The following is a 17,085-nucleotide window of genomic DNA, read 5'->3' as shown; positions in this document are numbered from 1 at the left end:
TAAGCCCAGCACCTCAAAATGTTCTGCTACCCATTGCTATCTGCTACCATTCCATTGCTATAGACACTGGTCATTTAAACTCTTGTGTTTCCTCTGAGTTTAGGAACCAGGGGTGCAGGCAGAGAGATTGCATGGCTTAGCGGATTGTATTTGGCCCAAGTGTTGTCAGGTGCTGGCTTCTATGTTAGAAGAAAGCCTTCAGTGATCAGATTTCCTAAGGCTGCTATTGTCACAATATTGCTTGTAACAATAAAACTTATTCACATGAACCTATGGTGTTTCTGTTTCCCTTTTAAGAGCACTTAGAGACCAACTTAGTTTCTGCTCTCAAGTTTGGCTGCTGAACATTAAAGTTTTCAAATGAGAGGTGAGATGTTTAGTTGGACCCCTTGGAATGGAACATTCATGTTGCAGAAGAAGCTAACAACTAACTGACCTTTGTATAGATTTATTGCTTTCTCACTCTCCTAGGAGGCCCCCTCTTTCTTTCTCTGACTACAACATTCAAGCCTGGACACTGCCCAAAAATACTCTTCTCTAAATCATGGGCGTAGCAAAAGTCAGAGTTTAACTAGAGTTGAATGTGAAGAATAAATAGCTTCCTGTACAGGAAGCCAAGAGTCCTAGCATGAGCAGCCCTGTTGCAAGAGAAGCTAAAGTCTAAATTTGATGGTTTTTTTCAGACTCCTTTGTAAATGAGTCAGTTTATATCCATGGCCTCCAGCAGAAGTATTGTTTGTTTCTGGAAGAGTGAGATGTTGTTACTTCCCATGCTTCCATAAGCAGTGTGATCTCTGAGGGCCCTGTGAGCTCTGTTAAGTCATGTAGAGGGACAGATGGGCAGGGTATAAATAATATTACTATCAAATAAATTAAAATTTTCTTTAAAAACAACAACTAACCAAAGTGCAATATACGCCTTCCTGTTTCATGAAGAAGGGGGTCATATTCCTCCCACTCTGTAGTGGAGGCCTTCATGATTATTTCTCATGAAGTTTAGCAAGAGTGACACTTACCAACAATCCAAAGGCGATGATTTTCAGAATGCACTCCAGTGAGAACAGGGAAGTGAAGACAATGTTGAACATCCTTAGTAGATAATCATATACAGGTGTGGCATTGTAGAACTATTGAGGGGGTGGGATAGAGAGAGATATAGAAAGAGAGAAAGCACAGTCATGAAGATGGATGTAGGGTTAGGATAGGGAAACTGGGGGAGGTGAAACAATGCGGCACTAGGCCAGGGTAAAAGTGAGACCCTCCCCAGTTAATACTATAAAAATCCAGATTAGTTGCTACTTCAGTGTCACAGCTATTCAACAGGGGTAATAACAGACCAATGAGATCAGCTCAATAGGAGCACAAATGACTCTGAATAACAATGGGTTTGGACAATGTCCACTACGATGGTACTCAGACCTCTGTAGCTCAGCTAGCTATACAGTATGCATCATACCCCCATGTTAGTCAGGGCAAACCCCACATGAAGCACACCCCATGACTCCGCCTACTTACTTTCATCATTAAGACAATGGTGTTTAGGGCAATCATGGCCATAACGGTGTACTCAAAGGGTGGTGAAACCACAAACTGCCACATACGGTACTGAAAGCTCTGCTTGTTCTGAGGCATGTGCCGGGTGAGTGGCTTGGCGCTGATGGCAAAGTCAATGCAGGCTCGCTGTGAAGAGAGAATAGAAGAGTAGCAGTGAAGAAGGTGAAGAATCTTTTTCAAGAGAAGATGCCAAGGAGAAAAAACAAGCTTGGATTCATAGGAAATGTACGTAGATCAGGGACAGAGCACATGCTTTGCATGCAAAAGGTCCCAGGCCCAATCCTTGGTTTCTCCAGGCAGGGCTAGGAAAGATTCTTGCCTGAAACCCTGGAATGCAGCTGCAAATCAGCATGAATAGTACTGAGCTACAAGGATCAATAGTCTGCCTTGGCATAAGGCAGATTCCTATGGTGCTATATTCTTTCCTTCTGACTGGATCACTTTAGAGTCTGCTTTGACCAAAATGTTTGCTCTTCCCTCTAGTCCTTCCTTGTACTGACTCAAGACATTTAATGTGGCCTTACTTTAGCACCAGTAGCAAAATGCCTGCTGTATATGACATTAATTTTGAAAGCAAGGTTGTGCTCATCGGTATCTTAAGATGCCAGAAAACATAATGTTGCAAGGTTGAAACATCTATATGTCAAGGAAGATGCAAATACCCAATAAGTGCTTCTAAACCCAAGTCTCACCTAGGAAGCAGATGAATGTCTGCTTTCCTACATGAAGTTGATCTAAGACATGAGTCTATGTACTCATGCCTTCAAAAAGCAATGTGGTAAATGGCCCTAAGGTTATTTCACTAAAATAAATGAAGCACAACTAATTATCACCTATGAAGTCTTCCGTCTGGCTGTCACCAACTTGGTCCTTCCCATGCTGGCTGGGGCTGATGGGAGTTGCAATCCAAAACATCTAGAGTGGGCCCGGCTGGTGAAGGCTGCTTTAGTCCCATCCCAGCAGCATGACTTGGAAATCCTAACCTCAATGAGCTAAATACTATTCAGTTCACCCAACCAGTTCAGTGAAGTCTGCTTTCTACAGGATCCTCAGAGGAATAATGATCATGCCTTACTTTAAAAATAAAAGAATCCCTCCCAACTTCATTGGGGCTCTACCGTTGCATGGTGGAGCATCCGTCATAGGTTTCTGGGTTTTTTTGGGGTGGGGTATGTGGAATATTATGCTTAGTCATGGAAAATTGTGACTGAATCAGGCTGAAGATAGGCGCTCCTACTTTCAGAGGACATCAATATTCCCCCCAGGACAGCTGCTTGAGGTGGGCTATTACTATTTGTAGAAGAAGGAAACAGAAAAAGGATTGTGCACCACAAAACTAGGAGCAGAATCTTGTTCATGTTGCAAGGAGTGGAGGAAAAAACCAAATGATATCAAATGAACCTTAAACTATCACAAATTCCAGTTTCCTCCAACCTTATAGATGGCAGAAGTAGAGGATACATCAATAAAACTCTAAAGACTTCTAGTACATGGTGCATTGTCCCTTATGTGTACTTTTGTATGTGTGTGGTGGCGTTGCTTTTAAATCTCTGTGTTGGGTATTTTTAAAAGGATTTTGATGTTATTGTTAACTTCTTAGAATTTCTCAAGAGGAGGAGATGGATGCAGTTCAAAATGGGAATGAGCTTCTTGAGTATTCTATAACCAATCTGTTTTTGAAATCTGTTGACTTTTTGTCATTTAAGTTTCACTGCTACTAAACACAGATTCAGTTATCCACTGCCCCCACCCCCACCCCCTTTTAACAAATCAAAGTTTTGAAACTATCATAAAGGAATGGAATAGAAACTTCAGGAAGCTGGCTGGGTTTACCAGTACCAGTCCTTTTTTTTTTTTTTTTGCCAAAGCACTTTGCCTAGTCCTACCTCATTCTTCTCCAGGCTGTACTCTTCCATCATCTTGTCCCCTTGCTCCTGGAAGGTGATAATGATTAAGGCCACAAAAATGTTGACAAAAAAAAAAGGGAAGACCACAAAATAGACCACATAGAAGATGGACATCTCCATGCGATAACCAGGACTGGGACCTTGATTCTCATATGTAGCATCCACTGAGTGCTTGAGGACACTGCAGAAAAAACAAGGAGAGATGGGGAAAGCGAATGAGATGTGGTGGGAAGAATTGAAGAGCCCTGTGAATGATCCATCAGGCTCGCTGATCCATCTAAAATAGTAGTAAAGCCCTATGATTTCTGAGATAGGTTCCCAATACTCAAAATTTAAGAAGATTTGAGATAGTCTGCTCCATGAAGGTTTTTCTGACATGGACTTATTTAAAATCCCAAATCAGCTGTAATCACACCAAAGTGTCTGTAAAGTCTTTTGTAGCTTTTGAGATTCTCATCATACAGTGAGATGAATCTTACTAAGCTCAAGGTCTCAGATGGCAGCTGGCAAAATTCATAGCAAATGGGAAAGAGATGGATGGGAAGGCAGCACTTACCTCTTCCTCTTGGGTGCATAGAGGAAGAGGAAGATGCAGTCATTTGTTCTGGTTCTCTTTCCCATGTGGTTGTCAATGCAAGCACTGGTACTTTTGAAATGGAGACACCTTCTAACAATTCTGTTTTTTTAATTAACAAAAATTATATTTACAAATCTGTAAGTCAACAAAACAAAACGTTAGACTTTCCAGAATCAGAGATTAGTCTGAAACATAAAACATTACATTCCAAACATTCTTCTGCAATTTCAAAACCATTTGTCTGTGCATGTATCCCTCAGAAATTCATGAACTCCATTTTGTTTGAAAATAGCTGGTATATGTATGCTTTGGGCTCTCTCATCTTAACATACTGTATTACCCCTACCATCCATCACAGCAGTTCCCCAGATTGTTTTTAAAAAACAATTTTTATTAAATATTTTCTTAGTTTACAAAAGTACATTCATTGTCTCTTTTTTCAGGTTCTGTATTCTACAGATCAGTTACGTTTGTTGTGAGACATTAGTGTTATATGCAGTAAGTTCCCCAGTTTGTTAATAGCCAGTTTTTAATCTTGGGGATTGCTGAATCTTTCCATTTTAAAGAAAGACCTGTCTTTGATGTAACTAATACATTTGCCCACATTTTGTTCTTTGTAACAATTCTTCTAGGGCACTAGAAGCAACCCCTGCTATTTGCACAATGCTGGATATAGGTGATTTTAAACTCTAGACGTTATCTTATGGAGGGGCAAGGCTTTTAGATGGTAACGTGTATTATTTCTCTGATTTTAAAATGTGGTTTAAAATATCTGGGGGCCCTTCTACTCATTCTTCTGAATTGAGCCCTGGACATCTGCCTCTAAATCTCGTACCAATGGCACTGCTATATTAATGTGGGGTGTGGGCACTGGAGGTCTACGTTAAGCTGATCACAGTTATAGGTCACAAGAGAAATTGTTTCTCTGGCAAAGGGGTTATGTACAGGGCATTTTACAGTGAATTTGATGCAACCTATGTTTTTAAGTTTTTCATCTTATCTACACATCATCATCCCAATGGCAGCCCCTCCCATTTAATTTGCATTTCCCAATCTATTGATAATGTAGTAATGGAGGTGGGAAATCTGGCATAAAATAGCATGTAACCCACTGAAGTGCATTGTGTGGCTGGTTTGTTGTTGTTTTAACATGGGTAAAGCTATTTTTCACAGTGCTATTTATTTCCACATCCCCTCTTCCCATTTGCTTGTTGTCTGACCACAATCTAGCTATTTTATTTCAACAGTCCAAAGGAAAGGGAGCATGCCTAATTTTACCAGTTGTTGCTGGAGGCATGTCCACTTTAGTTTAATTTTCTAAAACAGCTGTTTTGTGTACAACCGCTCTTGCACTATTCCACAGACAAAACATTTTTTAAAATAAAAATGGGACATATGCACAGGTAAACAAATAGCTATGTGCATGCCCACAATGGACCTTGGGTTCCCAGAAGGTAAAGTTCATGAATCACAAGCCCCAATCTTAATTACATTTTGCCTCATTTTACATTCCTGTGCTTTCAGTGGCTTTTCATCAGCAGAAATAAAGAAACATTTCATACAAATCCTTCTTCCCAGGATGGTGTTTTTATATGGCAAGGGCAAACTATGGCTGATAAACCTGGACTTCTATGTGACAAAAGTGTCTTAGTGATGAAGCTAATCCAAAAAGGCTAGACTAGTTATGTCTAGGGACCATTCTAGTTTCCAGCATCGGCCAAACAGATACCCAGCAGCCTAGCATAGTAACCAACACTCATTTTCCTGAATCACTTACTCTGGCCAGCCTTCTCCTGTAGATACAGTGAAAAGAGTAAGAAGCGCCCACAACACGTTGTCATAATGGAACTCATATTTCTTCCATTCTCGTTTCTCAGCCTTCACGTCATCCTTCTCATAGACTAAGTACTCTCCCCTGATGGAGATCAAGAGAAACAGTCAGGGACATGCTACAACAATGAAGTGGGCAATTTGGCAAGGATATGTTATGGTGCAAATGGTTGCTTTGCCAGTGATTGGAGCTTCAGTCTCTGTGTGAATATAAGGAGTGTCTGAACCTTTTATTCATGTTATCACACAAAAGTTAATCCAGATAGTTAATGATCACACTTTAGCTGGTATAACAGCCTCATTTCAGGGTGCTTAAGTTGAGCTGATTCACTTAGCTCCAACACAATAGCTCTTAATAGGTCTGATCTGTATAAACCACAGTTACTTCATTAACTTGACTGACACTGATGTACACCAGTTTAAGATTTGGCTGTGTTATTAGTAAGATAATAACTGAGCTATGCTGTGATTACACTATGGATCTGGGTTATTTGTATTATTATTCTTGATTATATTTACTTAATGGTGAGATACAAAATCAGCATAACAAACAATACTAACAAGTACACAGCAAAATATAAACCAGGAACTACAGCATTAGAATTCATTTGCCTGCACTGATGTAGCAGGGAACGCAACATGAGAAATGCAACCTGCAAGCTCCAATCTAATTTGGGTTTTGAGTCTATAACTCTAGAGAAGAGACATAAAAGTTCTTAGAAAATGTTAGAATGGGAATGGTGCCAGGCCCAGGAAGCAGAAGGGTGGCAAAATGGATGGAAGCAACATACATACCTGCAATCTTTTGCAAACTCCTTGGACTCATCAGTGCAGTAGAAGAACTTGCCTTTAAAGAGCTGGACAGCCACCACAGCAAAGATGAACATGAAGAGCATATACACAATGAGAATATTGAGGACATTTTTGAGTGAGTTCACCACACAGTCAAAGACGGCCTAGAAAGAACACAGGGTTCAGGTAAGGGTTTGCTAGATAACTTATTAGAATGTATATCCAGCCAACCGAAGTGGCTTAAAGAAAACTCCAAATCAGCTTGCAAAAAAATGGACATACAACACCAAATATAAAATCAAGCTAAATTAACAATTGTACGCAGCACTAAAATATCAGCACTAAACAAATTAATAAAAGCTAGTTTAAGAGCTGCAGACCATAAAATTGCAGAACACAGCAATTCAATCTGATGTGAAACATTTATTAAAATAAGTAAGTAGAAATATTCAAAAGCCCTTTAAAAACAGATAGAAATCCAGTGGATTCCCACAGAGGATACTCCACTATCTTGCTTCCACCACCTCTCTCTCTTGCAGCTGCCTATATGAAAGCAGAGCCTCTCAAGGGCTGAGAAATCACTGTGGGAGCAGGCAACTTCTGAGGAAGCCAAGTCCCAAGCTGTCTGCATAACCACAGAAGTACCTATTTCTTGAAAATCCTCAGCCCATCCAAAAATAATTTCAAGTTCCTCCAGAACAGAGCAATAACTTGCCCCCACAAAGAGGATTCCATCTTTTTTGCTACTTATAGATAAAGCTGTGTTAGTCTATTGTAGCAAGAGGGAGTCTAGCTCTCTTTTTTATTACATAAATCTTCATGGATTAGAGTCCACTTAATCAGATGCATGAAATGTTATCCTCATTTTGCAGAATTATGGTTGGAAAACAGGCACAACTATGCTTAGGTATAGATGGACCCATTAAAGTCTGGTCCATCCCAGTTCTCACAGGTGATGGGACTAAATTCATCCCATCCCCTTTTCAGGCAGATTTTAAATGGAAAATTATTTAAAATGCACCTAGAAGCACACATGTTAAAGTACTTATAAGGCAGTCTGATGGTTGCATACTCTCTCCAGTCCCCCCCACCCCACCCATTTTTCTATTTATAGCTTCAGGAATAGTGTATGCAACCACCCGGAGCCTAAGCAGCTAGCATGGGGGGGGGGGGCTCCTTGCTTTCAATATGCATAGAGCAAGACTCCCTGAGAGCAACAGTACTTGATATCATTCTGTCACTCCCAGAAAGAACTGTATGAGGGGAAACGGCTGCCCCAATGTTTACATGCATTTTAAAGGGAGGGAAGTTCAGAGAAGGGTTGGAGGCAGCACAGAGCCTGCAGATCCCCTCATAATGGAATTCACTGGACTGTGGATTCTGAAGATGATCCAGGTCATGCATGATCTGTCTGGATTGTGTAAGGGTAGGGTGGATTCTTCCTCCATCCCTAACTATGATCCAATTCAAATGACACTGAGAGATGCCTATGGAGAGAAAATACAGAAACCCCTCCCTTTGTTTCACTAGATCTCATACATGAAAGCGTCTGAAGGCTGGTCCAACCTTCTTCTCACTCTAACCACACCCACATTTTCTTTCTTAAACTGTTGATTTACATCCCCCCAAAACAACAATGATTATATAGTTCCATCAATGTACATCTCCATCTTTTTTTGCTGCTACCCCCAACACACCTTGAGCTTTGGCAATCGCTTGATAGTTTTGAGGGGTCTGAGGACACGCAGGACACGCAAGGATTTGATGGTGTTGATGTCTTTCCCTTTGCTGCCTCTGTAGAGAGATGTTGGGTGAGGACAGAAGAACAAGGAAAAACAATGAGGCTTGAATCTTTACAATGTTCTAGACAGAGGACTGCCAAAGGGAGATATATACTCATGCTATCTGCTAACCTTTTTGTCATCCATACTACTTTTAAGGTTCTGTTGTAACAGTCGCATCTACCTTTTCCAGTTACCACTCCATTCTTGCCATTCCTTAAGCTGCTTTACCCTTTTTTATATGCTTTTGATTCCACCCATCACTTCATCTGTATTGGTACCCTTTCAGCTCATACCCTTTCTGTTCACCAGCACCATAGGATTTAGATCCCTTGTGAAGAATTCCTCAAGGTGCTAAGAAGTTGGAATGCTCCGTCCCAAGGCATGTGCTCCTCAAAAAAGAAAATAGCCTGGTCTAGAAGTAACATTTTCAAAGGGGGTTCAAGTATTGCTGGATGTATTCTTTAACTGTTGTTACCAGATTCACTGAGAAAGCATAGAAGGTGCTGTGAGGTGTATTGGAGTGTTACAAGGCAATGGCACTCATTGATACCAGCTGATACACAGCACTAAAGTATTCAACAGCAGTTCTCAACTCAGTTTCAATTTCCTTTAAAGTTCAAACCTTGCCAGTCAAGTTATCCTGCCTGTTTTTATGCTACCCTATATTAGTTTCCCCTCATCTCCTGTGCTACTAAAGTTGTCTTCTCCCAGTTTTGTAAAGTGCACACACATACAATGCCAAGAATCATTACAGCCTTACTAAGGTTTACATTTCTCAGATCATAACTGGCTATGCATTTGTGCGTAAGGTAAAGGTAAAAGGTAAAGGGACCCCTGACCATTAGGTCCAGTCGTGACCGACTCTGGGGTTGTGGCGCTCATCTCGCTTTATTGGCCGAGGGAGCCAGCGTACAGATTCCAGATCATGTGGCCAGCATGACTAAGCCGCTTCTGGTGAACCAGAGCAGCGCACGGAAACACCGTTTACCTTCCTGCCAGAGAAGGTCTACTTGCACTTATCTACTTGCACTTTGACATGCTTTCGAACTGCTAGGTGGGCAGGAGCAGGGACCGAGCAACGAGAGCTCACCCCGTCGCGGTTATTCGAACTGCTGACCTTCTGATCGGCAAGTCCTAGTCTCTGTGGTTTAACCCACAGCGCCACCCACACTGTGTGTACATCATATCAAATGAAGCATTTAAAAACAGGATTCTCCTAAGAATGGGGAAAATAACAAAGGAAGAAGTTGCAGCCTGAATTAATGCTCTCACTGTGCTGCTTCAGGAACCCATGCCGAAGCGAAGCAGAATATGTTGATGCTGTTAGAAACATATACTAGCTTTATGCAGATAACTTATACAGAACCAACAGAACACAGAAATGTGGGAAGCCCCTTACAGACCTGCTACAAATTGAAAGAATACAAAGTACACCAACAGAATCTTTATAGCCCTGAGGCATAAAAAAACACATATTCAAACATACTGGGTGCTTTGGTTGTTGTTGTAGTAGTAGTAGTTGTAGCTGTTATTATATCATGTAGTAAAGCCTTCCTGGGACTGTACTACTGTACTTCAGAATGCAGATGGGTGGCATGGCATATTTCATGACAAAAATTCTTGTATGTTGAAAGCCAGCACCCCAGTGAGAATGCTTGCACATCTATGAGAATTGTTCTAGCCTATCCTTCTCCATTACACATTAGTTTTCCAATCCCAGAGAATTTTTGGTATGGGGAGAATTAAAAGTTTCTTCTGAAGTAGTCCCGTCGTTGGATGACTGTTCAATATGCTTTTCCTTAACCTATCCACTGGCTCACATTCTGTTTGCATCCAGATAACCTAGAACCTTCTCTCCAGCAGTAAGATAGAATTCCATCTCTGCCTTCAGTGCACAACACACATGCAAAGGTGAGAGTAGCAATATGCTAAAGTTCTTCAGTCCCATTTAGCTCCACCTTGTCAATTTTTCTTGTTGGGTGAAAAAGTGAAAAAGAAGACGACAAGGACATATTCCTGGAATCGATTCCTAGTTTGGAGAAATATATAATCTCTTCTCATCTTCTACAAGAAGCCACTGAAAGCCAGCCCCACTGTTAGGCAGAGCAGGGTAGCTGATTTTGGAAATCATGAATATGCAGCAAATTGTTAGCTATTTGATTTATTAATGTTGTTGTATTTTTACCAGCTGGGGTGGTTAAGAGAAACTTGTATATGCCTACAATAAAGCACTGCAAGTCCACTACAACACAGCTTTTCTAATAGCGGGTTTATTTGAGGCATATATATAATAAATTATAGTTATAATTTAAGGAAACATTTAAGCAACATGACTGTATTACAGGAGAGCTATTATAACTACAGCTGCTTCACAGGCCCTGCTATCTAACATATACTTCTGCGAGGAGCACTCTTTCTTTTACACTTCTGGTTCAACACATGTGAATAGCCTCATACTATAAAGAGAGTGGCAAAACCTTTTCTCAGAAATGCACTGCTGGAGAGATGGTTTTCAAACTTTTGAGTGAACATATATTCAATGGAGAGCCAACAAAGCCACTTGGAGAAGAACTCCCGATTATAATCCTTCCAAAAGTCAGACACAAAGGGAAAGAGTTCTGACAGCTAGATAATCTCTCATGACACTTTTAATAAAATGACAGTTTTAGATGCCAGAAAATGCAAAACGGATGCCTAGTAGTGACATATTCCAGCTTGATCCTATTAGCACTCTCTGGCCATGACATTCCCAAACACTGTCATTTTCCAGCATAAATGTTTAACATTACTGAAAACAGCTAGCCTGCAGAACAAAGAGACAGAAGGATTGTCTGTTTGGGCATAACATATTTCCATAGTTGTGAGAATGCCCTGCTTATTTACGTTATATCTCTATTCACCAGAAGACTTTCCTTCGAACAACAGTGAGCCCCAGGCTTTACAGCCAAGCAAACTATGCTCTCCAACTCCCTCCTTGACAGAACAAAAGTACAAGGGAGGCTAGATTTTTTTAAAAAAAAAAACCCAACAACTCCCAAGCATATGCCCCAGGGCAGTTTTTGTTGCTGTTGTGTGTAGATGACAACAGGCCTCTAGGAAGTAGCACCCTGTCCTATGACTGCTCAGTGCAGTTGGATGTTCCCAAAGTCTCTAGCACGTGGGGGCTTTCTTTTTAAAGCTGATGTTATTTCTAATCACCATCCTTGTCCTTCATCCTTGACAACATTAGCATATCATGAGTTCCTGGCACAAGTAGGATTTCAATACATTTCAAGCAGGTTGCAGTAGAATGTTCTGTTCAGTGCACATCATGGCCATTGCAGAGTCCCAGAGAGTGAAATCCTGACAGTAAAATACAATGATCCCAACTCAGTGATGCAACCTACAACAGTACCAACTGAATGACTGATGTTTGGAGAGACGAAAGGAGCTCTAAAACAGTGTTTTTCAACCACTGTTCCGTGGCACACTAGTGTGCTGCGAGATGTTGCCTGGTGTGCCGTGGGAAAAATTAAAAATTTCGAAAGATTTTTTTTTTAAAAAGTCAAATTTTCGATTGGGGCGCCGTCCCCGGAGGGAGGCGGGCGAGTCGGGCAGCGAGAGGCGGGGCGGCGGCGGCGGCGAGGAGAGGCCGCCCAGCGCGGGGCTCTCGCCGTCTGCCTGCCTGGCTGCCTGCGAGCTCGGCGGGCAGCGCCTCCGTCCGCAGCGCCCGCCTTGCGGCTCTCATTCCCTGCCCCTGCCAAAGCTCACCCAGCCAAGCCGCGCTCTCCTTCCTGCCTCGCTTTGCTGTCTCCTCCCCCCCCACCCCCAAAGCTTGGAGGTTCCCCGGCGCCGACCCGCAGGTTTGACCCCCTTCTCACACCTGTTCGCGCTCCTTGCACGGAATGGGGCGGATGGGGAGGAACGGGGCTCGCCGCTGCCTCCGCTCGCCCTCCCCCCCTCCGCCGGCGGTCCCGCGATTCTTGGCTTTTTGGCGGTTGGCACAGAAGGAAGGCAAGGGGCAGGGAAAAAAATTGAAACTTACACTTTCGTGCGTCCCTCCCGGCGTGACGCTGCGCGCTGACGTCACGGGGCTGTAATGGTGGTGTGCCTTGAGATTTTTTTCATCAAACAAGTGTGCCTTTGCCCAAAAAAGGTTGGGAAACACTGCTCTAAAATGTCTTCCCTTCCAACCACATTAGCCAAAGTGATGCATAACCAAGATCACATAGATAAATAGAATGTGTACCAGAGAGTGAGTGAGAAAGAAAGAAAGAAAGAAAGAAAGAAAGAAAGAAAGAAAGAAAGAGAAAGAGACAGACAGAAAGACTTTACCGTGTGCTGCTCCTGTTGTGAAGTGGCAGTGAAAGGGAAGAGACAAGGAAAGTGAGTAACATTAAGAAAGAGAACACACAACATAAACCCCAAACGAACCCAATACCACATGCTGGCTCTGTTCAGGGAGGTTTCTGAACCAAATAGGTTTTTCCTGACCCTTCTTTGGCGGCTGCCTTGAAACACAGGGTAGTAATGTGCTACAACTGTTTAGCTACAGATCTTAGGCTAAACAAGATCAAAGCCTTGGTGTTGAGAAAATCCTTCATGCCAGCTCAGCTGGAAACCTGGGAAGTTTCCAGCATCACTGGAGAAAGCATTTCTTACAAAGAAAACAAACCTGTCTGCCCTTGCTCATCCAAAAACAAACAACAAACACAAAAAACCACCTGAGGGCAAAGGGCAGCAGCCAAAGGCGCTTCAAAAAATCTTATTCATCTCTTATGTGGAGCTTACTCACATTCAGATTGTACTTGTTTTTTATTCAAGGCTTAATCTTTACCCTAAATTTACATATCCTTATTCTTTAAAGCTTTTTGGTCTTTCATTCAGCATCCATTTCTTGATGTGCTTACTTGGATTTATATACTAATTTCCACTGACATAAAAATCAAGGCGTCAAATTCCAATGGTTACACAAATCCTGACTAAGGAATGAAAATGAAGAGGAGTTTGATTGAAATATCAAGTCTTTATACCTAAGCACGCTTAGTAGGGACAAAGGCTGCAATCCTAACCCCACCTAACTGAGAGTAAGCAGCACTAAATTCAATAGGACATATTTTGTAGTAGGCATGGTTAGGATTTTAAGTACGACTTGGTTCCAAATAAACATATGTGGGATCAGGTTGCATGCCTCACCACATGACATGGGAAGCTAATTAGGCTGTTTAGGTCTGGGACACTGTTTAACAATTCTCAGTTCAGTCCTTACTTCTAAGCTAGTACAAATAAAAACTATTGTTTCATGAAGCTCTACTAACTTTCCCTATCAAGGTGATCATTCTTTTGTCCAAATACAGATAGCAATAGTGGTGGGGGAGGCCAAGCTCTCATCAGCACAATTTTTTTTGGACCTAGGTGGGGTAATAGCAATTATCTCGACACTCCTCCGGTGATCCAAAGTTCCAGTCTAGAACAGTGGCTATGAAATGAGTTTACAATCCAGAATCTAGTTGCTTAACACACTGGTGTGGCTGCTACTGATGCAATAGTATGAATAAACATAACGTAGTGGACTACAGAGCAGTTTATACAGTCAGATGACAGCAACACAGCTGAAAAACAATCCAGACCCTTGTACATTTAATTGAAGCTGGCATGATTGGCTCAAAAACATTTTCTATATGCTGATGAAAATTTTAATGAAACTGATGAGAGATGAGAGAAGAACAAACCAGATCACCAGTGATATAGAATGCATAAGAAAGAGAGGAAAGGAAAAGTGCAGTAGAGGGTGGCAAGTTCCATCAGAGTAATAAATGACTGGGAAACACAACCACCAACAATGTCGCTGCAAAGTTGTTTGCACTGACTTTTTAAATGCCAGCTATGTCAGACATTAATCCTATTCCACCACTCTTCTATGGTGGCAATTGTCAGATTATAAAAGAAAATGAGACCCATAGTCTCCAGGAGCCCCAAATCTCTGATAAATCTGTCAGATACCCATCATCTCTACTAATGCACCCCATATACTCTTCCATAGCTCTTGCTGCCCTTATTGTTTTTGAAGCAGAAGCACTGTCCTAGTCAGATCTCCAAGGCTGAGTAGATAAGCATGTGCATGTTGGATCAGTAGAATAAATGCTAATCTATTGCAAGGTGAATTCACAGCTCCCATTCTTCAGTCCTGCAGGTACAGGATCAAGTTCCATTGTGTTAAGATATTTTAAAAAATGGGATATCTGGAAGAGTGAACTACGGCAGGCCTTAGAGACAATTACACTTTCACCCTGCTACACAACCCAGGTACACAGGCTTGCCTTACAGGGACATAGGCTTGCCTTAGTCACAAGTTCACAACACTACTGGAGCTTGCCTTTCCATGTGATGGCACTGGCTCAGTGCCACGTGCTGCATATGTGACACCTGACTAGAAACTTTAGTCACCATTCCAGGATTTCAGCCTCAGTTCTTCCTCAAGCTTGTTCTATGTCTGGCTACTTAAGAGATATGCTAGAACTGTAAGACTACCTTCACCTGAGACGGCTACAGAGGAACTCGCAGTACCATCATAACAACAAATAATCATGAATAAAAAGGACATATGGAGGGGTTCGTAAGCGAAGCATTGCGGCCTCAGGTGAGAACTGAAGGTTTCAAATGTTCACTCTGTATTCAGGCTGCTTTGCCCATCGCCTCAGGACGGAAAAAAAATGTAAGAATAACATGCTGTTAAAGGTGTGTGATCTGGGAAAAGAGGCTGAAACACCTCTAGATTAAATCTCACCCGGGCATGACTGCAGACAGCAACCCTGAGACCACAGTGCATGAGTGCAAGCACTTTTGAGGAGGCCACAGCACGTTCCTAGGTTCATGCAGAGAGCCAAAAACTATAGAAGAAAGTTGCGGATGCACGGAAGAGCTGGAAAATGGGTGCAAGGCATGCAGGTAGGGAGAAAATAAGGTGGCTATTCCAGGAGAAAGGCTGACTGCACTAATCTGGTAACCTTTGGGTTGCTGAGGAATCTCCTACCATCCTTGTGGTTTGTAGATAGAAAATATAAGATAAGGTTGCATTAATATTTTTTTTCTCATGCATCACAAGAGCCTGATGCTGAATGATGGAGTGCAGAGCACCTCATAAAAACTGCCCATGAACTTCAAGATTTCTGGCTTTGATGAATTTTGGGATAAAGACACTAGGCAACTAACTGTTCACTAGCAGAAGCCTGCACAAGGACAACCCCAACTGCTACTGGGCTTTCCTCCTCTTCTCCTTCCACATAACCCCCAAATTGGCTTGGAGGGTGGGTACTGAGAGAACCCTCAGGACAGCACATGAGGGGAGGAGAGAGGACGTTCCATCAGGCAGCAATGCTTGCCCTGATGAAGCAATTTCCTTAGTACTATGTTGCATTCCTCCCACTGCAAATGCATATGGAACTTCACCTGCTCGCATACTCAGAAAACCTTGTTACACTTGCCTCCACTTCACCCCCCAACTTCCCGTTTTTCTAACCACAATTTAAATGGTAAGCTCACTGGGGCTGAAGGATTGTTTTTTCTTCATGGGTTGCAGTGGCAGGGCTTAACCAAATGACATGGCCACCACCACATCCACACAGCCCCACCACTCACTCCAGCCAGGGCAGAAAGGGAGTGAGAAACAAAAAAATGCCCTATTGCTATGCCAACTCCCAAGCTGGCATAGTGAAGAGGCCCAGATTGGGCCCATTGGCAACATGTGATGTGACCTTTCCCTGTTATGGGGTTTACCCTGACTACATCCAGTGGTGATATTGCTGGTGGTAGCTTCTGCCTGACTGCCATTTATGCAGGCACATTGAGGTACAGTGGTGAAACATCTCTGCTGGCAGGGTTGGACAGAGGCTCACCTCTGCCTCATCCAACCTCCCTTCCAGCCAAGTGGACTGGATTGCAGTTTAGGGCTCATCTGCACTTCTGCTTGTCCTGTGCCTAGAAACAAGGTGAAACTAGGCTTTATTTCACCTGGGAGCCTCAATAGTGCCCCTTTCTGGAGCCTTTACCCAGTGCAAAAACCTGGCTAGCTCCCCTGTAGCTACGGCTCTGCCTAGAAAGCACAGGGCTGAGTGGTTTTCCGCTTGACCTGCTCTTTCTAGGCATGAGTCTGAGTGGTTTCCCCTTGACCCACTCCTTTCCAAGGGAACACCTGCTCTTTTGCAATAAACAGAACAAATGGCAATCTGGGGGAAATCTGCTAAAGAGCGGTTTCCCCATGAAGAAAACAGCAGGACAAGAGGAAGTGTGGATAAGCCTTTAGATTGCCATGCGTGTTAATAGAGCTATAACATGAACAAACAACAGAAGTTGCAACCTATTAGAATGTTCTTTCCTCTTCTACTACACCTTGGTCCAAGCTCCTAAAAATTATTTCTAGGAGGGAAAATGAATATAAATCTGTACCTTTAGAACTAGTTACCCTTGGAAGAAATTAAGACATTCAAATCCTGTCCAGCGTGCTCTGAATCAATCAGCACTACACACTGTGCGCATCCAATTTTCAGCTGAACCACAGACACATGACACAGGTGTGAGGTTCCCCAATACTAAGGAGTCTCTGCTTGTTTCTTCCCTTTGACTTTCTTGTTCCATGTGGGAGCAAAGGAAATCAGGAGCTGGG

At 42.4% G+C, this 17,085-nt stretch overlaps 1 protein-coding gene across 5 annotated transcripts in view; it reads right to left on the bottom strand.

Moving 5' to 3' along the window:
• The window catches only part of CACNA1A (calcium voltage-gated channel subunit alpha1 A), a 265,156-nt gene that overhangs the window by 71,890 nt on the left and 176,181 nt on the right, over positions 1–17,085 (bottom strand). For all 5 annotated transcript variants that reach the window (XM_083489607.1, XM_083489608.1, XM_083489605.1 and 2 more), the window contains 6 exons: positions 8,358–8,454; positions 6,664–6,824; positions 5,816–5,953; positions 3,441–3,642; positions 1,516–1,680; positions 1,017–1,127 (listed from right to left, as the gene is read on the bottom strand). In XM_083489607.1, the coding sequence (XP_083345733.1) occupies positions 1,017–1,127; positions 1,516–1,680; positions 3,441–3,642; positions 5,816–5,953; positions 6,664–6,824; positions 8,358–8,454 (874 nt within the window). The remainder of the gene's footprint in view (positions 1–1,016; positions 1,128–1,515; positions 1,681–3,440; positions 3,643–5,815; positions 5,954–6,663; positions 6,825–8,357; positions 8,455–17,085) is intronic.

The sequence above is a fragment of the Podarcis liolepis genome, assembly GCF_965112155.1.
Source record: "Podarcis liolepis genome assembly, chromosome: 2".
Lineage (NCBI taxonomy): Eukaryota > Metazoa > Chordata > Lepidosauria > Squamata > Lacertidae > Podarcis > Podarcis liolepis.
Note: the sequence above shows the minus strand (reverse complement) of the source record. Positions and strands in the feature narration are given on the sequence as shown.